Source organism: Crocuta crocuta, unplaced genomic scaffold, assembly GCF_008692635.1.
Source record: "Crocuta crocuta isolate KB4526 unplaced genomic scaffold, BGI_CrCroc_1.0 scaffold282, whole genome shotgun sequence".
Taxonomy (NCBI): Eukaryota; Metazoa; Chordata; class Mammalia; order Carnivora; family Hyaenidae; genus Crocuta; species Crocuta crocuta.
In genome coordinates, this window is record NW_027529174.1 from 6,698,008 (window position 1) to 6,725,780 (window position 27,773).

Genomic DNA, 27,773 nt, shown 5'->3' on the forward strand with positions numbered 1-27,773 from the left:
AAAATAGGTTCTGTTAGTCTCTCGATCTTACAGGTGAGGAAACGGAGGGATGAGTTGTACTTAAGATTACATAGTTAATAATTGTGCTGAGATCTGAACTCAAAAAATCTTTGAAACAATTGGAGCCATTGAAGCCCCTGACTCCACAGTCTGCCATAAATGACTGGTGTATCCTCCAGAAAGAGACAAGCTATATCATTGGAGGGTAGTTTGGAGAGCTCAGTTTCAGAAAAGGCTGTGAGTCAGAGCCTGTGACTGTCCTGTCTACATGCTGACTTCTGGTCAATTTAGTTCATGACAGTCCATCTCTTTCCCAGAAGTAAGGACAGTGCAAAGAGAGTGACAGACTTCTTTCTGTCAGAGTGATAGACTATCATTAAACCACTGGTAGTAAATCACAGAATAAAAATGTTTAGCAAATAAGAACTTTGAAATTAGAGGGAGGTGTTAGGGTCTTAAAGAAATTCCTCGTTATGTTCCTTATTTGGATCATGTGGTATAGAGCCCCAACTTGATGAAGGCTCTAACCTAAACTAAGTCTTCAGGGTCCCTGGTAAATATCCTTTCCAGCTCTCTCTTCAAAGTTCTACCATTCTCCTCAAGACTCCTTTCCAATATTATCCACTGCCCTGTCAGCAAATCCCTAGCTGTCCACTTCATTAAGAAAACTGAACCCAGGGGTGCCTGGGTGGCTTAGTTGGTTAAGCGTCCGACTTTCGCTTGGGTCATGATCTTGCGGTTCGTGGGTTCGGGCCCCGTGTCGGACTCTGTGCTGACTGCCAGCTCGGAGCCTGGAGCCTGTTTCAGTCTGTGACTCCCTCTCTCTCTCTGACCCTCCCCTGCTCACGCTGTCTCTCTCTCTCTCTCCTAGAAATAAATAAAAACATTTAAAAAAAAAAAGAAAAAAAAAAAAGAAAAAAGAAAACTGAAGCCAGCAGACCAGGAGCTCCCTCAGGCTTACCCCTCCTCACCTCATTCCCTCCAGGAGTGGTCAGGCCGAGCCTGTACCCCTGTTCCCTCCATTCCTCTCCTGCTGGGACCAACCACCATGTCCCCTTCCTTTTTCTCCTGTATCTCTTCCATTTCCTCTGAACTTTTCTCTTTAGCCTGGAAACATGCATAAGACTTTATTATTCAAAAGGCAAACAACCCAAAGCCCTTCCTTGGTCCTTTTGTTCTTCTTTTAGACATTGCTCTTCGAAGTCATGCTTTTTGGAAAAATGTGTCCACATCTATGGTCTCCTCTTGCTCATTTCCATTTGCTTTTTTTTTTTTTTTGAAAGAGAGAGAGAGAAAGAGAGAGCAAGAGTATGAGCAGGGGAGGGGCAGAGGGCAGAGGGAAAGAGAGAATCTTAAGGAGGTGCCACACCCAGCATGGAGTCTGACATGGGGCTCAATCTCATGACCAGACATCATGACCTGAGCTGAAATCAAAAGTCAGATGCTCAACAGACTGAACCACCCAGGCGCCCTTCCATTTACTTTTTAAACATCTGCAATCTGGCTTCGGTGTTCATCACCCTGTACTTTACCAGTGATCCCCATACTGACCTACAGGGTGATGCTTTTTAGTTCTTACATTTTCCAGCCCTCTCTGCTCTATTTGACGGTGTCACCCCTTGAAACACCCTGCTTCCCAGATTCTTTGACCCTGCCCTTTCTTGTTCTTGAGCTCAGATATTCCTTATAGGTCTTCCCAAGGAGTCTTACTTCTACTCTTCTTTAAACATTGGTGTCTGCAGGGATCGGTCCCTGATCACTTCTCTTCTCACCCTAGACATTTCCCTTTGCAGAATTCTTCTGCCTGGTAGTCCCAGGTCCTTGCAATCCCACAGGCCCTGAACTTCAGTGATGAACTGGATCTCTTCATCTTAAACACTGCTTTCCCTCCAAACCTGCTCCTCTTCCTGTTGTCTGTCTCAGATGATGGTATCATCCTTCTGTCCGTTACAGGGGCTGGAAACGTAGGGGTTTCAAGAGATGTTTGCATTCTCCTAAGAGATAGCTCTTTCCTCCTCTTCCCACCTCCTCCTCCTCTTCCTCCTTCTATTTCTTCTCAGTTATTAGAAACTTGTTTTATTGAAGTGTGGTTACCAAACAGTAGTATATTCAATTGTGTAACATAACGATTTAACATTTATATAAATAAAAAAGTGATCAGCACAGTAAATCTAGCTACCATCTGTCTCTGAGATCTACCTAGAAGAGTGTCTTGCACACAGTAGCACTTAGTGATGCTTCTTTCTGTTTTTACACTGGCCAAGTTCTTTTCTGTCTTCCAGCCTTTGCACATGCTGTTCCATCTGCCTGGAATGTTCTTCCTCCTAATCTCTGTAAGATGGTTCCTTGTCGATTAATGTCAGCACAGCTGTCATCTTGTCAGAAGGGTCTTCCCTGAGCACCTACTCTATAGAAGCTCTATTTTATGTACTCTGTGTCTACTCCTCATCTTCTCCTTTTTCTTGTGTGTGCATGTACTTTATTTTCTCTTCCCCCACTAAAATGCAAGCTCCATGGGAGCAGAGAACATCACTGTCTTAGTCACTGCTGTCTCCCACCAGTTAGCTAATGATTGGCACCAAACAGGCCCCAAATAAACATTGGTTGAAGGAATAAATAATTAATGCTTGTTGAACTAAATGAAATTGATGGACCCAATTGGGTCCATGTGGGCCCAATCAAAAGAGGCCTCATTTACTCAACCATGATATTTAGAGAAAAAAATCTTGAATAGTAGGGTCAGGAAATGGGTCACTTAAATACTGCTGGTGGTTGAATGAATTAGTACAATTTTTTATACATGCTTTGATCAAGAAATCAAATTTCCAAGGCAACAATTTGAGATGTACATGAAAGTTTGTGTTGAAAAACAGACAGCATATTTTATAATAGTGAAATTTTGGAAATAACTTTAAGCTCTATTTATAGTTATTAACATATGTCAATGATATATTGAGTGCAAAAACTTATAGCAAAACTTTTACTTTTCTGTGAAACATGTTGTGTGTGTACGTGCTTTCAAGTGCAAATATAGAGGGTTTTGCAAAGGTGTTGACCAGAATGATAATGATATATCTCTGGCTGCTAACATTTTGTGAGATCTTCATGTTTAAATTCTCTTGGATTTTAAAATGTGTGTTCAATGTACAAATATTATTTTATGAAAATGGGGGAAATAAGCAAATAGACTGATATAGAATGCTTTTTTGCCTAATTTATTGGGAGAAGGGCGCTGTCTTCTAGTATACTTGTTTTTTTTTTTTCTTTTATATCAGTAACAAGTCTTGAGATGCCGATTCCTCTTCCTTCCCAGGTCTCATGACCCGTCTCCGCTACCCAGTTGGACTGATGGGCAGCTGTTTGCCAGCCACGGCTGGTTTTAGCTATGGTAAAGTATGCACATGTACTCAAGTGCAACATCAAATCCAGTAAAGAATCTCCCCCAAGTTCCCTCAACGTTCTTTAAATTCTTCACTTTTCTGAGATACCTGGAAAGGTTTCTTCTCAAAGTTGAAATCCTCCTTCTGAGATAGTGAAGTATATGCATCTCATAAGAGCAAGTTAAACTTTGGAAAGAACTGTTTCGATTTTACTTCAAATTTGATTTTACATTAGCAGGCGCTCTAGTGATAAATTAGAATTCTTTTTATTTGGATGTTTGAGTTACTGCTCTCTGGGTACAAGGGTAGCTGGGAAATGACTGCTTCCCAAGAGACCTGCTAAGAAGAGCTGCTGTCTCCTCTTCACCTTTTAAAAATAGAACTTGTAGAAAGTTTGATTTGAACCATTTTCTAGCACATGTATTTTTGCAAATCTATCAAGAATAAATAAGAGCCAAAGAATTTTGCTTTGTAACTTGATGGCCCTTTATTCCCTCACATTTCTCTCATCAGTGTGAATCAATATACTGGGAAACTGATGACACCATTCTATCATGTAATGGGTAATCAGGACTCAGGGTCTCTCTGTTCATTGATATGGGAGAGTGATTTCAGGGCATCACAGATGCCTAGGTGATTCTTCTGCCCCTAAATACAATGTATATAATAAAAGTTATGTGCCATTAGCAATTTATTTAGGTTAAGCATGGTCCTATTTAATAAAAAAAAATAAATGTCTCCATTTTTTAACATATAGAACAGTGCACAACTCATAACTAAAGCTCAATTAGTTTTGCCTGGTTTTGACTACTTTATCTAAATGGAATAAGACATTATTGGTTTCTTCCTCTTCATCCATGGTATTGGGTGTGGTTGGCTCATCTCCATTGTGAGGTAGTGTGACATCGGTGTGGTGTGACAATGCATGACTATGCCACAGTGGACTTACCCAACCATCTTTAGATGACTATTTGGCTTGTAACCAGTTTTTATCTCATAAATAATATCATTGTGAACATATTGCATGTACTTTGATGAAGTTCAGCACTCACTGAAGCTCCAATAATGTTGGATATGTATTTAAGAGTGGAATTACTGGGTCATAGAGTATGTACACACTCAGATTTAGTTAGTTTTCCAAACAGCTTATACCAAACCACACTTCAATCAATAGCGTTTGGGAGCGCCAGGTGCTCCACACCTTTGCCCTCACTAATGTTTAGTATTCTCATGGATACTTTGGTTTTCACTTTAGCCAATCTGGCAGGTGTAGTAGCATATTGTGGTTTAAATTTGCATTTCCCTGATGAATAATTATTTTGATCAACTTAGTGGCCATTTGGGTATACCCTTTTGTGAGAGAATACTCTATTCAAGTTTCTTAACCCTTAGACATAGAACTATCTGCCTTTTTCTAACTGATTTTTTTCATATTCTGAATACAAATTTTTTATTGGTTACATGTTTTAGAAATATCTTCTCCCAATATGTGGCTTTCCTTTTCACTCTATCTTTTAAAATTTTTTTAAATACTTACTTATTTTTGAGAGAAAGAGAGTGAGTGCAGGGATGAGGCAGAGAGAGAAGGAGACACAAAATCCAAAGCAGGCTCCCGACTCTGAGCTGCCAGTACAGAGTCCAATGTGGGTCTTAAACTCATGAACTGTGAGATCATGACCTCAAAGTCGGATGCTCAACTGACTAAGCCACCTAGGTGCCCCATTCCTTTTCACTCTCTTAATGGTGTGTCTTTGATAGGATTTTTATGAAGTATAATTTGTCAATATTTTCCTTTGTGGTTATATTATGTTGAATAAATTCCTGCCAATATCAAGATGATGAATATATCCTCCCATGTTATTTTTATTTATTAAAAAATTTTTTTTCTCATGTTAGTTTTAAAACATACCTATTATTGGGAGTGAGATCACGTTGCAAAGCTGGCCTTTTACAATTCTTTAAATTGCATTATTCTAAAGTTCCAGCAGATGGCGGTGTCACGATATAAAAGAAGATACTAAACCGAGGATTGTCAAGAGGGTTATTTTAAAAACCATTCTTTTTGTCCTCCTTGACTTCTACAGAAGTCAAATATACTGTACCACAAATGTCACTTCTAACATAGACTTAGATATATGCGACTTAGAATCCTAACATTAGACATATTTATTGGATGAATTTGTTAGACTCTTCCCTAAGGAGAAAACACTAAGGCAGAAAAGCCCTTCAGGGGTGATAGTGGGCAGAGGACCAATAGACGGAAGTGAAATGGCTGGGGGGCGGGGACCACATGTTCTGGGCTTCGCAAGTGTACTCAGCAGGACAAAACCAGATGGGGACATACATATTTTAGAGCTCAAGTGTAGCTTTGGTGGGTTTGGTTTAGAAAGGCAGTGTTGCATTTCATCCTGGGTCCCTCTGGGAAGAGAAAGCATGTTTTAATATCCATAATTCCTCTTTAAGTAAGTCAAGTTTGTATCTTGAAGCTTGAATTCTGAAATTACACATGTAAATCACAATGAGGGTATTAAAAATGGTTACTGTTCTGTTCTACTCTTTTATAAAATGTTTAACCTCTTTGTAAATGAATAGAATAGGTCGAGATCATTCCTAAATCTTTTCTAGCTCTAAAAATAGCCCCTGCTTTGGGGCACCTGGGTGGCTCAGTCGATTGAGTGTTTGACTTCGGCTCAGGCCATGATCTTGCGGTTCATGGGTTTGAGCCCCGAGTGGGGCTCTGTGCTGACAGCTCAGAACCTAGAGACTGCTTTGGATTGTGTGTCTCCCTTTCTCTCTGCCCCTCCCTCCCTCACCCTCTATCTCTCTCTCTCAAAAATAAACATTAACAAAAATTTTTAAAAATGTCCCCTACTTGTAACATGGATATTTTACTTTTTTAGAAAAGTGGGAGATAGATCCCGCTGAGTTGGCGTTTGTGAAGGAGATTGGAAGCGGTCAGTTTGGGGTCGTTCATTTAGGGCAATGGCGAGCACACATCCAGGTAGCTATCAAGGCCATCAGCGAAGGCGCCATGTCTGAAGAGGACTTCATTGAAGAGGCTAAAGTGATGACGTAAGTATAAGCGACACCCAGATAAATTTTGTGCAACATTCTGGTGTCATGGAAAGAGCATGGATTTTGGAGCAGTCATGCTTGGATTTGTGTCACAACTCGGCCCAAGCTACTTGTGTGACCTGTCTGGCATTTTTGTCTGAGCAGCTGCAGTTAGAAAAGTTGAAACATATAGGAACGGGAACTCTGTGCAGACCTAAGCAAGGAGAAGTAGCAATGGGGAAGCAAGAGGCTTACAGGATGGAAAGCAGAAAAAAGCAGAATATGGAGCCCATAATATTCTGTAGGGACTTGGGAAGTTACCACTTGACCTCTTGACCCCACTGATTAAGCGTGCACGGCGGAAAGGAACCTTCTAGGTTTTCTGTGGTTGGGTGTTTTTCGAATCTCAGATGTTGAAAATAATGTAAAGCTGGAAAATTTCACCAACCGAGTCTAAGCACTTCGAATGGCAAAACTAATCTGCTCATGGGTGTGTGCTTTTCTTCCACAGGAAGTTATCGCATTCGAGGCTCGTCCAGCTGTACGGAGTGTGCGTTCAGCAGAAGCCCCTGTACATTGTGACCGAGTTCATGGAGAACGGCTGCCTGCTGAGCTACCTCCGGGAGAGAAGGGGGGCGCTGCGGAAGGAAATGCTACTGAGCATGTGCGAGGACGTCTGTGAAGGAATGGAGTACCTGGAGAGGAACTGCTTTATTCATAGGGATTTAGTGAGTACCATGCAGGCTCAACCGGGTTTTTATGTGTTGCATTTCAGAAGAACAGGACAGTCGAGGACTTTCAATGTTTAGTTTTGTATATATTTATTTGTCTTTATTTATTTTTATATAGAGAGAAAACATCTATATTTTGGGGTGGGGCAGAGAGAGAGGGAGAGAGAGAATCCCAAGTAAGTTCCGTGTTGTCAGTGCATAGAACCATGCTGGCCTGGAACCCATGAACCCTGAGATCATGACCTCAGCCCCAAATCAGAAGTTGGATGCTTAATCAACTGAGCCACCCAGGCGCCCCCAAGGACTGTCAATATTTTAAATAAAATACCTTTGACTTAATTTCTTTCTTTTAAAAAATGTTTACTTATTTTTGAGAGGCAGAGAGAGACAGAGCACAAGCAGGGGAGGGGCAGAGAGAGGGAGACACAGAATCAGAAGCAGGCTCCAGGCTCTGAGCTGTCAGCACAGAGTCTGACCCGGGGCTCAAACCCATAGACCGCGAGATCATGACCTGAGCCAAAGTCGGAGGCTCAGCCACTGAGTCACCCAGGTGGCCCCTTATTGGCTTAATTTCTAAACACTTTCCTGTTCATGTAATTCTCTGGGACATGTGGCTTTATTTTTAATTACCCAATAATGCTGTAGCCAAGGAAGGTGTTGCTCTAAATATGCCTTGAACTAATGAACTGCCACACTAATCAACCACGCAAAACGAATTTACTTTTCTTTCCTCTCGCCTTCGCTGTCTTCTTCCATTACTTCTACTTTTCTTCTTTTCAACCAATGATCAAATACAGATTGAACGTCGATATGTGCCAGGCACAGGCCAGGCACTGGAGATAGAGTAGTGAAGAACAGCCAGGGATGAAACTGCACCATGTGGAGGGGGTTTGGTTGTAACAGTATCACAGTGGCATTGCTGGCCCTGTTGAGGGGGACTAGAAATGCTAAATCATTCTGTTCTGTAATACTGGGAACATTACATCCTAAAAAAATATTAATTAATTAATTAATTAAAATTAAAATAGCGCTTGTCTTGCCCTAAATGCTAATAGCCCTGCTTTCCTGCCTTGCTACCTTGCCTGGAAAAACATTTTGTATCCACTCCATATTTATTCATGGTATTCATGCTATTCCTTCTCTGTCTTCCCATGCCTCATTTCTAAGTCCAAAAATTAACCACAACGAGATCTTGAGAATCTGTGAGATGTCCCTGACATCGCCACCTACAGGTAATCCTGAACTTCATTGCTCAAGACCAGAGTGACTTTCTTATCTATCATTTCAGGCTAGAGCTTTCTGGGGAGAGAAAGAAGGTGTTATTTCATTGACCTTAACCCACTTATTGCTAGCCTTATGGGTGACTTAGAATTCCATGGCATTTCTTATTTACCACTCACTATAATAGTTCATTGTTTACATTGTTAATACAACTATTAACTTCTAAATTCCCTGATATCAAGGCCTAGGCTTCTGAGCTGCGGCCGTGGGATGGGGACACAGGTTGCGGAACAATTTTCTCAGATTTAGGGGTGCCTTAGAATCACCTGGGAACTTCTAAAACATCGCGATACCCAGGCCATGACCTGAGTCAATTAAATCAGAATCTCTGGGGGTAGAATCTAGCCATAAATGTTTTTTTGAAAATTTCCCTGGTGCGTTCAACGTGCAGCCATGATTCACAACCACTGCTCTCGAGCTAGACTGCCTGTGTTAATTAATATCTCGCCTTTGTTTCTCACTAGCTATGTGATGTTGGGCAAGCTCGTTAACTAGCACAGTGGTGTTAATTACAGAGCCTTCCTCCTATGGGCTTGTTGGGAGAATTACATGAATTAATACGACTAAGTACTTACACCGGCTCTGGCATATAGCGCGCTCAGCGGTGCTAACTATTGCTACTCTATAGCTGCATTATCGTTCTGTATCCCTCATGGCACTTTCCCCTGTCTTCAGTACGTAGTAGCTATGGAGCAAATATTTGAATGGATAGATATGGCATGAATTCCACCTAGCTTGCTTTCCTAGTCTCTGCAGGCTGGTCTTTTCTGACAGGGATTAGAATTCAAAACTCAGGTGGGTGATGGTTTTAGTCATTCTGTCTGTTCCCAATGGCTTCTTGCAGGTCCTCTGTCCTTGGTTTCTTCCTTGATTGGTTTGTTTTGTGCTCTATTTTATTCATGCCGCTTACAAAGTATCAGCTAACCAAGAGTCTTTCCCCTGTCAAGGGCTCGCCTTGTGGTTTGGCTTTGAGATCCTTGCTAGTATTTGTGAAAATCTTCCAAACTGACTCCTCCTAGCTTGCCGTTGTTAGTTCTTCGCTTCTGTTTTTGGACTAGCTGACCCACAGAGGAGCTTAAAAGAGGAAAAAAAAATTATCAAACTACCGATACATGAGGCTAAATAACCAAATCAATGATTTTCTGTGACTAAGCTCTCTGAAAATGAATTATTTTGGCATCAAATACATTGTCTCTGCATTATTTAAAAATGCACACTAAAGAATGAAGTCTGACCATTTGCAACTACATGGATGGAACTAGAAGGTATTATGTTAAGTGAAGTTAGTCAGAGAAAGACAAATATCATATGGCTTCACTCATGTAAGGACTTTAAGATACAAAAGAGATAAACATAAGGGAAGGGAAGCAAAAATAATATAAAAACAGGGAGGGGGATGAAACATAAGAGACTCTTCAATATGGAGAACAAACAGAGGGTTACTGGAGGGGTTGTGGGAGGGAGGGACGGGCTAAATGGGTAAGGGGCATTAAGGAATCTACTCCTGAAATCACTGTTGCACTATATGCTAACTACCTTGGATGTAAATTTAAAAACTTAATTTAAAAAATGCACACTAATTTTAATGCCAGGATTCATAGCTTAACATTTCTTTGGTTTAGTCTTTCACTTTATCAAAGCTACTTTTTGAGAACAATTAAAAACTTTTAAAAGAAAAGGTATTAAAATTTCTTTATCTTTTTTTTGGTTATTTCTTTGAAGAATCCTTAAAATCCATCATGTGAGGGCATATATATTGAGTCATATATGGTATTGATAGGAGTCACCATAAAAATAAAATGGCTGCTCATATAGAGAAGTAGGCTGGGGGTCCAAATAAACTAAGAAAAGGAGAGTAGAAACTCTTGGAAGAGAAACTATATTCAAACTTGGATTCCTTTCTTCTTTTTATAGGCAGCAAGGAATTGTTTGGTCAGTGCTGCAAGTATTGTAAAAATATCGGACTTTGGAATGACGAGGTACATGATATATATTTTGTTTGTTTGTTTACTCATAAGAAAGAATCTTACATCTGTCTACTGACAAACTGAAGATGTTAATAGCATTTTTTTTTTCCTGTGAAGAAAGTATTGATGTGGTGGTTTGGCTTATTGCCCTCTTTTGAATTTTAGGACATAAACCAATTTTAGCTGTGAGTTCAGTGGATATTTTGGACTATTCTTCTGATATTTTTTCAGGTCATTTTCAGGCATATCTTAAAATCTATAAAATTTCTCAATCTACTCATCGTCATAAGAAGGTTAAGAAAAAAGCTTTTCTGACATATGTATATTTCTGAAAGAAAAGAAGAATAAATTTGTTTAGCTCTGATTTTTCTGTGTCATCGTCATGCTTTTTTTTTTTTTTAGTTTATTTATGTTTTGAGAGAGAGAGCAGAAGAGGGACAGAGAGAGAGGGAGAGAGAGGGGGAGAGAGAATCCCAAGCAGGCTCTGCACTATCAGTGTGGCCTGAACTCGTGAACTCTGAGATCATGACCTGCGCCAAAATCAGGAGCCAGATTCTTAACCGACTGAGCCACCCAGGCACCCCCATCATGTATTTCTTTCATCCAATGTAGTAGTTGACTTTAAGACTACAACTCAGGTGTAGAAAATGGAATCTTATTTTCTACAACTCTATGCAGTCTGTATTGTGAGCCCCTTTCCTTCAGGTTGCTAAAAACATAATCCCCGTGAATTCACGATTTCTCTCTGATTCAAGGTCAGATTCAAATTCTGTATGTTTCCCGGGGCCACATACTGGGGACGGCATGTCTGGTCCTTGTTGTTATCCATTGATGCTGGTGTCCTTGCAGCCCCCACCCTCCTGTTTTGTCCCTGGCTGGACACCTGCACAGGTGGCTGCCGAGTCAGCCCAAATTTCTGTCTGCAAGATGCTGTGGTGCTGGCATTTTCCATGCCAAGAAAACCCCTGGAGTATCTTGAATCCTGCTGACCTATTCCCCTGCCATGTGGCCCGGGCAGCCACTGTGGGTGCAGGGTCCAGGACCCTGCCTCTGCTGCCCACTAACGTCTAATACAGCTTCCCTTTCCCTTTATTCTCTCCCACCTCCCAGCTGCAGGGGCCTTTTTCTAGAGGGATGGGTGGTGGTGGGGGGGGGGGGGGGGTGTAATTNTATGAGCCATTCTCCCAAATATTTTGTTAGCAACTCAGTCCTTCTCTTCTCTGGAAAGCTTAGACCTTTGAAACTCCAAAGCTATGAAAAATGGCTCTTTCCCTTTTGTTTTCTATTACCCACTCTTTCCCTTAGTAGAATGACTTCTGTCTCAATAAAGCACTTAAAGGTGGGGTGAAGTAGGGGATATGGGGGAAAAAAAGAGAGTGTGAGGAAGCACTAGTAAATAATTCAAAATACTCTACTGCACACTCTAGGGGCTACACAGCATGACTCAGTTTTCATCTGTTCTCTCCAGATTCCCATACTTGAGTGTTCCTGCCTAGGATTCTCAAAAAAAAAAAAAAAAGAAGCTTAATATTTTTGTAGTTTTTAAAAGGAGGTGGTAGTTATTACTGGTTTCTTATAGGGCCATTTTAATACACTGGAGATTTTTTACATCACATGTATTATATTCAATACAATTTCCCCTTCTCTGTCTCACAAAACATATATGTATGAAAAAAGAAAATAAGGCACCTAAACCTTGAATTTGTTCTTTGCCTTATTTATTTATTTATTATTTTTAATGTTTACTTAACTTTTTGAGAGAGAAACAGAGCATGAGCGGGGGAGGGGCAAAGAAAGAGAGAGAGGGAGACAGAGAATCCGAAGTAGGCTCTAGGCTCTGCACTAGCAGCACAGAGCCCGACGCGGGGCTCGAATCCACGAACTGTGAGATCATGACCTGAGCTGATGTCAGGTCATCAGCCTAATGGGCTGAGCCACCTGGGTGCCCCTATTTTTTAATTTCCTTTTTACAACCTTGGGTGTTAAAGCATTAGCACCTTTGCAGAATTAAGAATTTTTGTAACTAAGGTAATGAGTGGGTTACCAATTTTGGATTGAAGAATTGCTCCGGTTTTCTGAAACCGAAACAAAATAAACAGAATTGAGGCTTGGCTTGGGGAGGAATCACTGTATAGGATACTTTCCCACTTTGGTTCACAAGAGAAGGTATATGGAACATTTCTGGGGTAACACACTTTCTCTCTTAGAACTTGAAGTCAGCTAAGGGGGGTTGAACTAAGCTTACCTGGAGGTATTTAGCACAGGTGCTTTGAATCTAATAACCTTAGGTACGTTTTGGATGATGAATATATCAGTTCGTCTGGTGCCAAGTTCCCAATCAAGTGGTCCCCTCCCGAAGTTTTCCATTTCAACAAGTACAGCAGCAAATCTGATGTGTGGTCTTTTGGTGAGTAAATTTGATATTCGTTTGATGGCAACTGACTTAATAAAAGGCCAATCTTTTTTAAGGTTTGATTTTTTTAACGTGATGTGGCATTTGAAAAAATTCTTCTTGCAACAGTGCTTCTATCTTGGGTGTTCTAAACACACCCAGGCTGTCTTTGGTGAGTGGTGTCACACACCTTCTTATAGAAGTCTACCTTTTGGACCTTTTCCTTTCGCACTGAGCACTTGCTGCAAAACTATAACAGAGAGTCTACTGATCTAGAAAACAAACTCTGCCAACTTTTCTGCACCACAGAGACTTGCAAGGAAAATAAATCTTAAGGTGTCACTGAATTTTGAGCGTAATTTATACACTTCATTGCCTAACTACTAAGCAACACTACCTCATTTACTCCATTACCTTCAAATTTTCTGGAATTTAGATGTTGGCCTCCTTGGGAACCGTCAACTGGAGTTTATATTGTATAATGTTCTTCATTGAGAAGGAGACACTGTAGACCCGTGTCCAGTGTAGTTTGTTCTTCAAGTTGATTCTCAGAAAGGGGCAATGAATGTGCAATGAGCTATCTGTTTAGCATAGACCTTTCCAGATGGCTTCTTGGGTTTGGAGAGACATCTGCACCCTCAGAAGGGGGTGAATTTTATGGTCCCTGTAAGGTTAAACTTGCATCATTGATCTCTTTAGCTCTCTACTCACTTGTGGTAGTCTTGGCAGGTGACATTTTAAGCTCTACGGGAGAGCAGTTAAGTTGTGAGATTAATGGATAGAAACACAAAGACCTCCTCAAGTGGTTGCGGAACAGTTAGAATTTCTGAGCTTTACCTGATGTCTTGTCTCTACTGCCCACTGGACGGTGAGCTTCTTGAGCACAGAGACTGGTCTCTTTCTTAGAATCTTCTGGCTCTAGCGTACTCCTGGCCTCTAATCAGTACATAATACATATTCGTAGAATAAGTGAATAGTTAAATAAAGTCCAAATGAGAGCATTGAAGGAGTTTCACTAATCTATCAATCGATCGATGACTATAGAATATCTGCCTATGTACCAAGCCCTGGCTAGATATCCCGGTCTACCCAGCAGCCTAATCTTTCAGTGGGAGGAGGAGAACATGTGCCAGCGACTGGCTGGGAAACTTGGTCTTAGCAGGCCGCAGAGGCTCACCCAATTCTGTTACTTTCTATAGAATGGCAGAAAGACTTGTTGGTTTCAGGGTGTGACGACAGGAGCATACTTAGGAACAAAAGTGCTGGCAACATTCGTTTTCACTAGGGAGGCAGTCAAGACCAATGGAAAAGAAAGGCATTGTTTTCACTTGGAATATTTTCAGATTATAGGCCTGTTCAAAAACTCAGCTACACATTGTCTGATTCCTAGACAGAGCCATTCTCCTCCTGAATGATTATAATTCAAAGGAGGAAGAGGAAAGGAGGCCTGGGGGTTTGAAACAGTTCTTGCAGTTTCAAGTAACCTCTTGTTTACATGCATTTTATGTGTAGGAGTTTTGATGTGGGAAGTTTTTACGGAAGGAAAAATGCCTTTTGAGAATAAGTCAAATTTGCAAGTCGTGGAAGCCATTTCTAAAGGCTTCAGGCTGTACCGTCCTCAACTGGCACCAATGTCCATATACGAAGTCATGTACAGTTGCTGGCATGAGGTGAGTGTCCCCTGCTTTCCTATGAAGTCGGCATTCCTAGTGTCTGAGAACAGACCCGGGTGTCACAAGCGTTGCTCAGGACTCCAGCATGGCGGGAAGAGGGATTGAGTCCTGATGATGATCCCCAAGAGCCAGAAGTACTATTTCTTTTTGTTAAATGAAAAAAATTTTTAATGTTTATTTTTTGAGAGAGAGAGCGAGCGAGTGAGAGAGGGCACGAGCATGGGAGGGGCAGAGAGACAGAGGGAGACACAGAATCCGAGTTGTCAGCAGAGCCCGATGTGGGATTCACACTCACCGACTGCAACATCACGACCTGAGCGGAAGTTGGACGCTTAAGCGACTGAGCACCCAGGCGCCCCCAGAAGTACTGTTTCTACCTGAAACTGCCACTACGAGGTCATTAATCCGTTTTGTTTTTAGCAGCAGCCTTTCATCTGAGGAATCCAGCGCATTTTTCAAGGCTTATTTTTCTCAGATTGGTTCTTGCAGAAACTCTTGATGCTGCGGGGACTTAAGTGATGAGGTGTTTTACTCCTTTAAGAACTGGTGGGTGGACTCAGGTTTGGTAAACTTCCACATTGAAGGAGAAGGAGGGTGTTTTTATTTACTTCACTCGCCTGTAATTTGTCTTGCTTTCCGCAGGCTGACAGTAATAGGTTTCATCTCTTTTTTGGCACTCAAGACTCCCAATAGAGAGATGAAACCAGAGTAGGAATCAAGACAGAAAGTGTGTCAAGAACTTCTACTCAGGAAATTCTCTCTGGGGGGTGAGGGGTGGGGATCCAGTTTTTCTTTTTCTTAAAATGCTGAGCTTAAAAATAAACAGGGATGTTCTGTCTTTTCTGTGCACAAACGCAGCACACCCGTCTCCTTCATGTCAGACTTCCCTGTGATTTCTGACAGCTTTCTCTCTCCAGCTGACAGGGTTACTCCAGCAAAACCGCAGGTGAGCGAGTTTTCTCCTGGCTGAAGAAGAAATCCCTTGCTTTGCAACCCACAGTCACTGAAAAACTCAGTATTTCAAGAGCAATGTAGTTGTTCACATTCCAGAGATGTATTAATCTCATAAAGATCCTCGATGTGTGAAAATGTTATGCCCATGATGAACTGCTCTGCAAGGAATCTTGGAAAACATAGGAAAATGTTAAATGAGCTACTAGTAGTGAATGGCTCTCTTAAGAGCCTCTCTGCAATAATAGTGTAAATAGCTCAGAAGCATAAATTGTATCTGGAACAATATATGTGTACATGTGTAAAAAATATAACACTTACTGAGATTTTATTTATCTGTGCAGAGGAAACAGGAGAGTAAATCAGAGGCGGACAGGAAGATCGAGTAAATGATGTCAGTCTCAAATGTAGTTAGAACATTGATTGAAACAATGTTTTTGGTTATGCTGATTTATGTGTTTGCAAAAGGTGATTTACCTACAACTTTTTAAGGTAATCTAAATGCCCCAAGTCTTAGGTCCCTTTAAATTCAAATGTGATTATGTCAGTACCGCTACACACGCACCCCGATACACACATACTGTTTCATAGGTCTACTACCGGCAGCATGTCAACCTCCTCCAACAGCTCCACAAATTATTCCTGGAATCTCCAGGAGAACTTGCACATGGCTTCCATATCCTTCTGCTTGGTCCTTTTTATTGATGCCATCTGTTTATAAAGCACTAAGAGTGGTGTCTCTGCATGACCCTGGCTGCCAGCGATCTTTGTGAGAATGTGGCTACCACGAGGCGTTCTGTTTCCCATGGACCTCAAAAGATGCCAACAGTGTCTTCTTTTCTTCCTCCTGGAGCCAAAGCCAAACCACGTCCCATGGTGAAATAGGAAAGATGTTCCAGTCCTTGTCTCCATGACCATGGATTCTGTTGACTGAGCCTTAACAGTCTGTGCCCCAGGAACTGCAAAGTCCTGTATGAAAACATGGCATGTGCTTTCTGACTGAAATCTTTCCTTCTACAGGGGATCAAATGTAGTAAATACCTGGGGCAGAGTATGATAGCCTGGTACTCTGGATGCCCATCTTCTCCCAGCTCTTTGTTTTTTCAGCTTTTTTTAAATGTTTGTTTATTTTTGAGAGAGTTAGAGAGAGACAGAGCATGAGTGGGGGAGGGGCAGAGAGAAAGAGAGGGAGACACGGAATCTGAAGCAGGCTCCAGGCTCTGAGCTGTCAGCACAGAGCCTGATGCGGGTCTCAAACACACGAACTGAGAGATCGGACCTAAGCTGAAGAGGGATGCTTAACCGTCTGAGCCACCCAAGTGCCCCTTCCCAGCTCTTTTTTTTACCCCATGCACACCAAGTCATCCAAAAAGATCTCTAGGGCAGTGCTGTCCAGTGGGACAATGTGTTATGTCTGCCCTCTCCAATATATTACCCATGCCTGGCTATTGAAGAATTGAAAGGTGGCCAGTGTGACTGAGAATTGGATTCAAAAATATATTTAATTTTAATCGGTTTGAATTTAAATAGCCACCTGTGGCTGGTGTTTGCAGGTCAGGCTGCTTTATTTTTGCAGCACTCTCTACTCTTTATTTTCACTCATGCTTCATTCAACTACCAGTCATGCCCTGTGCACCCGCCAAGGTTTCGTTCTCTTCCATTTGTGGAGAAAAAGCCTAGGTCCAGGGGCCTGCCAGCAAGTTCCAGAGCTGCTATCTGAGTGAATTTTAGGCTGAGCTGACCATCTTTATTTCCCTTTTCCAGAAGCCCAAAGGCCGCCCTACATTCGCCGAGCTGCTGCAGGTTCTCACTGAGATTGCAGAGACCTGGTGACCTGAATGGAAGGCTAACCCAGAGGACCATCTTGCCAAATTATCGCAAAAGGAAATCCTGTTTGGAGTCACTGAAGGTGAACACCTTCCTTTAGAGCTGCTGACTCTTGGAAACGGTGTAAAGATCACAGGCTTTTCAAACTTTAAAGTTTAAAACTACTCCGACAGTCATGTTTTCTACAGGGATGTCTTTGAAAGAAACTTTCCAACTCTCATTCTTCTGTGTTGTTCTTCGTGCCCCATATGTGAAGAGGGGGAAACTGCCTCATAGCAGTCTTCACAGTGGCTGCTCTTTATGAGAAGAGCCCTGGGAACCCGTGAGAGGAAAGAAATTCTCCCAACTCATGGAATGAAGGAGCCTCCCCTGCAGAATTCAATGCTTTTGAGCTGTACAGCTCTTTGTGGAAAGTGCACCTTTACAAGCCACATGAATGTGAACGTTCTTAAACTTTTATAATCTCCCCGATGTTATTTAAGGACTTGGTTTTGCACATATCTGATTATTTTGGAGACAGTTTCTTGTATTTCAGTTTTAAACACTGTGAAGGCAAAGTTCTTTGAACGGGTCCCAGCGACGTTTCTATTTCCAGTAATATCCATTGTCAGGGTCAAGTCAGAACCTGAATTTCAGTTCTGCAGTTTCACACTTTGTCCATGTGAAATGGGGCAACTTAAGAAGCCTCCTTTTAAAATGTGTAATAGATCTATTTTATTTTCTTTTCCTTTTAGTGTAAAAGGATGCTTATTGCACAGGTGGGTAATGAAAAGTTACACATTTTGAAGGTTCATGTCTTTTTTTTAGTTAAATTCTTCAATCTTTTTTGAGTATGGCTGACACAATATTATATTAGTTTCAGGTGTACCATGTAGTGATTTAACATTTCTGTATGTTATGTTGTGCTCACCACAAGTGTAGCTACCATCTGTCACCATACATTGTTATTACAATATCATTGATAATTTTCCCTATCCTCTGCCTTTTATTCCTGTGACTTATTTATTCTATAACTAAAAGCCTGTATCTCCCACCCCCACCCTCTCTCTCCATCAAGTTTGTTCTCTGTATTTGTAGGTCTTCTGGAAGAAGACTTATTTTGTCATAGAAGGTTCCTCCAGTACCTTTCTAGAAGATGACTTGCTTTTTTCATAAGAGCAAGAGGAAGCAAAACCAAAATATCCAAATATTACCTCCAACTCCATTATTTCTGAAGTCCAGGGTTTTGAATTCAAGATACAATAACCATAGTCATAATTAAATCTTTTTTTTAATGTTAATTTGTTTTTGAGAGAGAGAGAGAGCACAGGTAGAGGAAGGGCTGAGAGACAGTGGGGAGACACAGAATCTGAAGCAGGTTCCAGGCTCCAAGCTACCAGCACAGAGCCAGATGTGGGGCTCAAACTCATGAACCACAAGATCATGACCTGAGCTCAAGTTGGATACTTAACCGACTGAGCCACCCAGGCGCCCTAGTCATAATTAAATCTTAATTTCTCATGCACTGTTTGTGGGAATGATTGGAAATGTATCTTTATCATTGTGAGTGTTTCAGAATCACCGTAGGAAGAAGTGTGTGGCAGAAGGCACAAATGTTACCATTGTAAGGTTTTGCTATGGGGGAGTCTATCGTTTGAATACTGCCCTAGTCTGCATCATGGTTCTGCATTATGATTCTCATTAGATGCTAAGTTGCTGTCTGGCAGCAGTTGTGACTTTTACGTCCTATTTCCCTACTCCAAGAATGAGGTATTTGAGTATCAGTGGTACTCGGTCACTGAGCACTGAAATGAGCATCAGGCACGAGAATGTTCAACTTTGATAATTCAGGTGGTGGTCTCAGAAATATTTGCATGAGATCCTGTGGTGTTTCTGAGACTATCAAACCCCTTTTCCTCATGATATGGGGGTGAGACAGGGCTCCTACTACTGAGATCTTAGGTCAAATAAGATTTGCAGAAGTTAAGTGCAAGAGGGCATGAGACTGTTGAACAAGCAAAAGCCAAGGCCAGGGGGAAGGTTAACGTTATGACAACAGAACGAAACAGAACATCCAAATACTGAAAAGTTAGGATTGACCACAGAGCATCTGCCATCACTATCGCTGCGATGCAGGAAGACAGAGTGCAGAGCGAGAGTGAGTCCAGAGAGAAGTCCTTCCTGGAGGTGTGATGGCGGCCGCTGGCGTGCCTATGAGCAGTCATTGATGGTGGTAGGAGAGCTCTATTCCTTTTGTTTTAATACTTCATCAGAGTTTGAGATACTAAGAAACAGAAGTAACTGGAGATAACGTGTATGTAACTGAGGTGCCAGATCATGGGTGAATTTGGAATGTCTTTAATTTTTTTTAAATGTTTATTCATTTTTGAGAAAGAGAGAAACAGAGTGTGAGCAGGGGAGGGTCAGAGAGAGAGGGAGACACAGAATCCGAAGCAGTCTCCAGGCTCTGAGCTGTCAGCACAGAGCCTGACACAGGACTTGAACTCACAAACTATAAGATCATGACCTGAGTTGAAGTAGGATGTTTAACCAGCTGAGCCACCCAGGTGCCCCACAACCCATCTGCTTCAAGGGAGGCCTATCAGTTGCCCAAGTGCATAGATACTTGGGTCCCTCCTCAACCCCCTAGAGAGTGTGTATGATTGCTGGTGATGAGGCCATGGTCATTGGAATTTGTCTTTATGCAAAGAAACTTCTCTCTTGGTTTCCCACTTGTTATGTAGGCCTACAATTCTCAGGTCTCTCAGCTCATGTGCTCTGCCACAGATCAGAGATTTCCACAGCATTACAAAACACATGTCTGGCCCTGGGACTCAAGATTCCAAATTTATCTTGGAACATGTTGAAGGGGCTGTGCCATTCATTTGCCATTCAAGTGCTGGACAAAAGCAAACCTAAAATCCTCCCAGACAGATCTAGGTCTGGGATAAAAAGAGTCCAGGTCTGCTGTCAACACTTTGGTCACATACATAAGGTACACAAGTCATGTGTATATAGCTTAGTTTTCATAAAGTGAATATATATGTGTAACTAGCGCTCAGATCAAGAAATGGTACACTCCAGAATTCCAGAATCCATTCTCATGCCCAATTTGAGTTGATAGGGAAAATCTGTTGTAAGATGGCCTACAGGACTAATAAGCAAACACTTCTCCCTGATTAATGAGGAAGGCGGAGGTAACAGGCTATAAATTGTTCCCTCTGCTAATGCTTGGGGCTCAGACCTCTGGAGAGTGACTCCTCTGAGCCCACTGGTGTAAAATAAACCTCCTGCCTTCCAAGATCTCCGAGTGCCGCTTGGTTCTTGCGCTGGGTGATCCCAACCAGATTCCGTAACAGAGTCACTCATCCAGTAGTAATCAATATCCTGATTTCCAACACCGTGCATTGGTATGGGCCTTTTGGAACTTTATACAAATGGACTCCTATGGTACGTACTCTCCTGTGCCTGGCTTCTTTCACTGGATATGTTCATTTGGTCCCTCCATGTTGTATGTGGTTGTGTTTCATCAACTTGTATTTCTGTATAGTCTCCCACTGTGTAACTATACCGCTGATTATTTATCTGTTCTACTCGTGATGGCCTTTGGGTTGTTTCCAGTTTGGCTATTAGGGTCGGTGCTGCTATGAACATTATTCTACACACCTCACGGTGAAAACATGTATGTGTATCTGTTCTGTATGTGCCTAGAAGTGGAGTTGCAGAACCAACAACTTTGTGTGTGTTCAGCTTTTGGAAACAGTGCCAAGCAGTGTTGTAAGTGGACATCACCAAGGACACGACCAGCTGCAGTGTATGAACATTCCATTCGCTTCACATCCTCAACCGTATTTGGAATTGTCTTGCGCATTACAATGGCCAAAGGATTTGTATGGACAAGGACGTCTTGTATTAACTTTTGTTGGTTGAGCTGCAGTACTATCAGTCCCCTATTCTTTGTGGTCAGCATAGCAGGATGCCCTGTACGCAACCGAAAATAAATAGTATTTGAGAGGCTTGAGGTGATTTGGGGTGATACAAAAGGATACTATTAGAGATGAAATGCAGAGAAGGGGAATTTGATAGAAGCAAGAACTTGGATCTGGAGATACTATGAAAGATCTGGGTGTCTCATCATGTGTGGGATGAATACATGCATGTGCACACACCACCCCACACATGGCTATTTGTTTCTCTAATTTCTTTCCAGGGAGTGAGGGTCTTACTAAATGGAAGGCCACAATTGGATGAGAAATTTGATAGGTTTGACTAAATAAGTTTGGGGGTAGGCATCAGAGACAGATGCATTGCTTGACCTGTAGAGAAACTAGAAGAGGAAGGAGAGGAGAAAAGCAGATAAAAGAGTTAGAGGGAGGGCATTGCCTGATGGCAGACGTGGGGGAGCAGGAATGTTGGTTTTCTTATGTTTTCTCACCCCTGTAACCCCAGTTATTCCTTAAAGTCAGTTGGGCTCATGAATGCTGGGTTTGAGTGAATTTTATTGCGTGTGTGGGAAGAGCATGGTGTATTTCTCATGGTGCAGGACAGAGACCATATGAAACATGTCTGGGAAGAAGAAGAAACTGGCAGGCAGAAGACACTCTAAGCATATAAGCCCTCGGAGATTTTGTCTAAATCTTGGGAAAGGCTTTGGTTATGTATAGTTGTGTGACTGCTACACTGAGGATTTAACTTGATTTTAAGAATAAAAAGAACCAGGGTGCCTGGGGCTCACTCAGCTAAGCATCTGACTTTGGCTCAGCTCATGATCCTACACAGTCTGTAGGTTTGAGCCCTGTGTCAGGCTCTGTGCTGACAGCTCTGATTCAGATTCTGTTTCTCCCTCTCCCTCTCTCTCTCAAAATAAAATAAAGACATAAAAAAATTACAAAAAAAAAAAAAGAATAAAAAGAACCTCCCCTAACATCTGGGCTACAGGCATGGAACTTCATAGCAATCTGGATAACTGGAATCAAGGAGTTCTTATCTGGTCGATAGCTGCATTAGTGGAAAAATGCAATATAAATGGTATGGGATACAGAAGGGAACATGTAACAGAAGAGCATCAGCCAGTGACACAATGAAAGAAGTATGGACCAGGGTAGAGCCATGTCCCTGAGCCACACCCGGAAAAGAATTGCTTCAGTTCTCTTGCGGAGAGAAACTGGATGTTAAACAGAGAACCACATAACACGGGTACATGTTCACACACAGCCAGTGTAAATACACTGCCCAACATGCAGTGTAAGGAGTATAACATCATTTTCCTGAATCAAATGAAGGCTGATTTTGGGCCTCTCTCTTGCTGTGGTTGGTGAGAAGTGCCTTTTGTGAGGAGACGCTGTGCCCGACTCCCCAAGCAGTATAGGAACGTGGAGGTGTACTTACTATGTGGAAAATAGAGATGAGGGGTGGGCATGGAGGGAGGGCTGTCCTGGGCCCTACGTGTTCAGTGGCTCGTCTTTCAGGTTGCAACTGTCCCTGGTCCTCTGCTTCTGTCAGGCATACAGGTTTCCCTTGTGAGAGTCCTCCCTGCTCGCATGGGCTCAGCCACGGAGAACCTCAGCCCCGCTCTCTACAGGGCCAAGTTCATTAGTGCTCAGCTCCCTACATATCTCATGGCCATTTCCCCATTCTCAGTGCTGCAGAGCTTGGGCCTTGACTACTAGAGAAAAAATATTTTAACATTTGTTAAGACAGTAAGGAAGACTTTATCAAGACTATTGCAATAGGGAAGAGAGACGGAATTCAACTCCAAATACAGCAAAGACAGTCAGGACAGATGGCCGGAGTGAGGGGCTCAGTAGATGGACAGTTACCAGGAGGAGATACCAGGGGTAGGGGAGTCTTGCTAAACTGCCTTGACAGGATTCTTACTAAGGGTAGACCATGGATGGGCCCGATGATGACGCCTAGACAAGAAGAGGGCTCAGAGGAGCCGGACTGAAGTTTGGTCAAGGAGGGACTCTGTCACCACCTATCACATTAGCCCCCATCTCGGGAAGCCAGCCTCTCATGGGCTCCCAGGCCAGCCCATCTCTATACTTCATCCCTAAGCACCAGCTTCTCCTTCCTCTTCTTTTCTTCCATCTGGCATAATTGCTCTCATTAGATCTAAGCCTCAAATGCTATTTACTTCCATCCCAGGAAGTCTGGGTGTCCTATGGAGCACATGACTTTAGAATCACAATCTTATCTCTTTTTCCTGCGATGAGAGTCCGAGAGCAAGAACTTTCCTATAGGAAACCCACTAAAACATCAGAGCGCAAATGCCTTATGCCAGTCGGTTGCTTTACTTTTAACAGCTCACCTTGCTCCCTTGACCATATTGCCCTGCTCTTTCTTTTTGTCTGCCTTAAATTCTGTTTCCTGGGAAGCTTCTTCCAAATACAACAGCGCTTAGGGTAAAGGTGGGGAATGATATACTTTCCAGGCTTCCTAAGGACTATGTGGTTTGGGAAAGGCACAGAATTTACAGCTGCCTTTATAAAGACTTCTTCATCCTGACCATAGTTTTTCTAGGTCTAGTTCAGGGTTTCTTCCTCTAGTTCAGGGTTCTCAGTCTCAGTGCTACTGACATTTTGGGCTGGATAATTCTTTTTTTTTTTTTTAATGTTTTATTTGTTTCTAGGAGAGAGAGAGACAGCGTGAGCAGGGGAGGGTCAGAGAGAGAGGGAGTCACAGACTGAAACAGGCTCCAGGCTCTGAGCTGGCTGCCAGCCAAGAGCCCGACGCGGGGCTTGAACCCACGAACCGCGAGATCATGACCCAAGCGAAAGTCCGACGCTTAACCGACTAAGCCACCCAGGCGCCCATTCTTCTTCTTCTTCTTTTTTTTTTTAACATTATTTCCCGGGGGAGAGGGGCAGAGAGAGAAGGAGACAGAGAACCCCAAGCAGGCTCTGCGCTGCTAGCCCAGAGCCTGATGCAAGACTCAAGCCCACAAACTGTGAGATCATGACCTGAGCCGAAATCAAGAGTCAAACACTCAACCGCCTGAGCCACTCAGGTGCCCCAGGGCTGGATAATTCTTTACCGTGGAAAGATGTGCTGTGTCTTGGTAGGATGTCCAGTGGCATCTGTGGCCTCTAGGCACTAAGCCAGCAGCACCCTACAGCCCCAATGGTACGACAACAAAAAACATTTCAGGAACATTGGCAAATGTCCCCTGGGGGGCAGAACGGCCCTGGGGTTGAAAACCACTGATCTAGTTACAAAAGCTTCTTGACCTGGGACTAAAGAGTTGTTCATAAACTTGAACAACAACAACAAAATTCACATTTATTTTTATGGATCTTTAACTAAAATTTAGCATTTCCTGTAATGCCAAATATAGGTAAAACAAAACAACAATAGAATCTAGTACTTTATATCAGCAATTTCTGTGACTTTGTCGCATTGTGAAAAACTGTTATTTTCATATAATATGAGAGTTGTTTCAGCTTTTGGGGGGAGAAAATCTACATGTATCACTACTTCAAAGACATGAAGCTTTTAGAACCACCCCTACATCTTTTCATTTAACTCAATTTTTAAAAAGACGTATTACCTAAGGCACACATGTGTCTTTGAAATACTTTGATAACTTTTTTCAATATGATTGGTTACCTTATTAGTTCTGTGTGTTTTTATCTTATGCATTTAAAGGCCTTGTTCTGAGAGGGGGTATATAAAGGCTGCCCTAGATTTCCAAAGTGATCTGTAGCATGAAAAAACTAAGAACCCCCATATTGAACAGAATTTCTGAATCTGGAAAGGTCTTTGCTGGGCTACACATAGCTGACCAGCTGCTTACTGTGGTCTTAACAGAAGCCCCGTGAGGATTTAGTTTGGCCAGGGCTGCGGATTGATTTTCCAATGTGCAGATCTATCCAGGCCCATCCTCAGAGCCATCTCCATCCCCCTCTCCATTCATTGCCGGGGCCGGTCCTCAGTTCTGGTTTGCACGGCCTCGTTTTCACCCACCTTCTGCCCCCACGGTGAGTGTGATGGGGGTGCGATGAGTCTGGTCCCACGTTCGGCAGCAGAGAGAGAGGCTGGCCAGCAATCAGCCCCTTCAACCTGCATGGAGTCCAACTCCAGGTGGGCATTCCTGGCTCTCTTCTCCTCCAAAGCTCCCACACCTGGCCAGCTGGAGGGACAGAAGTGGATGAGTCAAATCTCTCTGGAGACCAGGGTGGCTCCAGTCCACTCCCAAAACAAGGCAAAAAACAACAACAACAACAACAACAACAACAACAACAAAAAACCACCTCAATTCAGACAGGCATTTTTGACCATCACCCATGGTAGGGAGGTACTACTGGCATCTAGGGACTAGCGACCAATGATGTTGCTAAACATCCTACAATACACAGCACGTTCCCTCACAAGGAAGAAGTAACCAGCCCCAAGTCAATAGTGCTGAGGTTGACTCAGGTATTATTGAACCATATGACTGTTGAGTCCACGGGTGCAGATATTCACCCTGTTCCAGCTCCTTTTCTTGGGTCCTTAGGCTGCCTCCTCTTTCTACCTTCTCCATCCTCAGATGAAAAGTGGCTGCTGTAGCCGCATAGCTCAACTTGACACTTCATATCATCCAAAGGGAGAAAACATCTTCATCCCAGCGTTTGTACCAGCGTCCTGATATTCTCTCTTACTGGATCAGAGCCACACGCCTCCTTGAACAAACCTCTGCAGGCTGGGGCATGGAATGCTTTGATTGGCTTAGCTTTGGTCACATGTTCTCGCAAGAGCCAGGGATGGGACCCATTTACCTACAACCACTTGGAACTAGAAATGGTGAGTTCTAGAGAGACAGGGAAGGGAGGGTGAGTAACAGATGCTGGAATGATAATCAACGAATACCCACTGCTCTACTCTTCCTAAGTACTCTTGCTTTCTGGTCCTTTTAGAATGTGATCTGCCATCTTTTCTAGTAACCAGCTGGAGGTGTTTGGCTATGATCCATGCTTCTTTAATGTAGATTAGCTCCAACATAATTAGTAAATTTGTCTGTATTAAGGGACAGTTGGCTAGGTTCAGTTTTCTTCAGCACTTGACCGTTTTGAAATGATCTGGAGTAAGCTTTCTCACAACTAAAGAGAGAGCTTTAGCAATATATGAGGGTCTGAAGTTGGAGGTGAGGGACGCCTGCGTGGCTCGGTCGGTGAAACATGAGACTCTTGATTTTGGCCTGGGTCATGATCTCACAGTTCATGAGATTGAGCCCCATATGGGGCTCTACACTGGGCCTGGAGCCTGCTTAAGATTCTCATTTTCTCTTTCCCTCTCAGAAGAAGAAGGAGAAGGAGGAGTGGGGGGCAGGAGGTGGAGGAGAGGGAGAAGGGGGAAGGGAGAGGAGGGGAGGAGGAAGCTATAGGAGGAGGAGGGAAAGAAGAGTCTACACATAATCAAGAAATGTCACAGACCACTGTACTCCCTTAACTGATTAAACCTCTTTAAAAGTCTCTGGGCCAGGCAGAAATCTTGGAGTTGGCTTCTGGACAAGACTCCACCTCCTCCCCAGGTGGCCAGCCTTCTGTGAAAAGCTCATATTCCTTTCTAATCACAAACTTGTCTCTTGAGTCTTGCCCTTTCCAGCGACAGGCCTCTGAACCTAGGTGTCAGTAACATTTCCACACAATGGTGGATTGTTTTTCTTTCTGGCTATACTGTATGAAGTCAGGCAGTTACCAGTTCTTTTTGGTAGAGATCTCACCTTTTCCAGAAAAATTTGGGGGCGCTAGGGTGGCTTAGTCGGTTAAGCATCCGGCTTTCACTTAGGTCATGATCTCGCGGTTCGTGGGTTCGAACCCTGCATCGGGCCCTGTGCTGACTGCCAGCTCAGAGCCTGGAGCCTGTTTCAGAGTCTGTGACTCCCTCTCTCTCTGACCCTCCCCTGCTCACGCTGTCTCTCTCTCTCTCTCCTAGAAATAAATTAAAAAAAAAAACATTAAAAAAATTTGACTTACACATGATTTTCAATATCTCCCTGTCCCTACTTACGTAGAGAAAAATACATCACATTAAAGACTGACATCAGATTACAGAAAAAAAAGATACCTGAATAAGGTATAGAAAAATATAAATTCATATAGGTAGATAAATATTTAATAGAGGAAGTAGATTATCCTTGTTTCTATAAAAAGGATGGAAATTTCCCCACTCTACTGCTGGATGCAGACAACCTGTAGCTACTTGACTTTGTAACTATCCTATTTTCTTCATGTTCTCTCACTTGCTGGGTAATGCTGGGAAAATCCAATTTAGCTTAATCTTGTAGCTTCAACCCAGGGCAAAAAATGAAAACATTTTTCATAAGAAAATAGGGCAGTCACTGAGATTTTGCCTTTCCATCCCTCTGTTTCTGCCAAGGTAGTATCCGGGTATAGAAGGGGGAGGGGTGATTTTATCCAGGGTGATATTCAAAACATTTGACAACTGATTTGGCTCAAGCACAGACCAATCAGAAGCTGAGTGGCAGTAATCAGCCCAGCCTTCCCAACGACTATCAGCCCCTACAAGGTGCCCTTGAAGTGATGACGTGAATGGGA

The 27,773-nt window shown here is 42.6% G+C and overlaps 1 protein-coding gene across 3 annotated transcripts in view; it reads left to right on the forward strand.

Annotated features, from left to right (window-relative positions):
• Positions 1–18,018, forward strand: part of TXK (TXK tyrosine kinase) — a 61,218-nt gene extending 43,200 nt beyond the window's left edge. For all 3 annotated transcript variants that reach the window (XM_077757702.1, XM_077757701.1, XM_077757703.1), the window contains 7 exons: positions 3,314–3,388; positions 6,281–6,452; positions 6,946–7,162; positions 10,361–10,425; positions 12,702–12,820; positions 14,318–14,475; positions 17,194–18,018. In XM_077757702.1, the coding sequence (XP_077613828.1) occupies positions 3,314–3,388; positions 6,281–6,452; positions 6,946–7,162; positions 10,361–10,425; positions 12,702–12,820; positions 14,318–14,475; positions 17,194–17,262 (875 nt within the window). In that variant the 3' untranslated portion in view covers positions 17,263–18,018. The remainder of the gene's footprint in view (positions 1–3,313; positions 3,389–6,280; positions 6,453–6,945; positions 7,163–10,360; positions 10,426–12,701; positions 12,821–14,317; positions 14,476–17,193) is intronic.
• Positions 18,019–27,773: the final 9,755 nt, after the last annotated feature.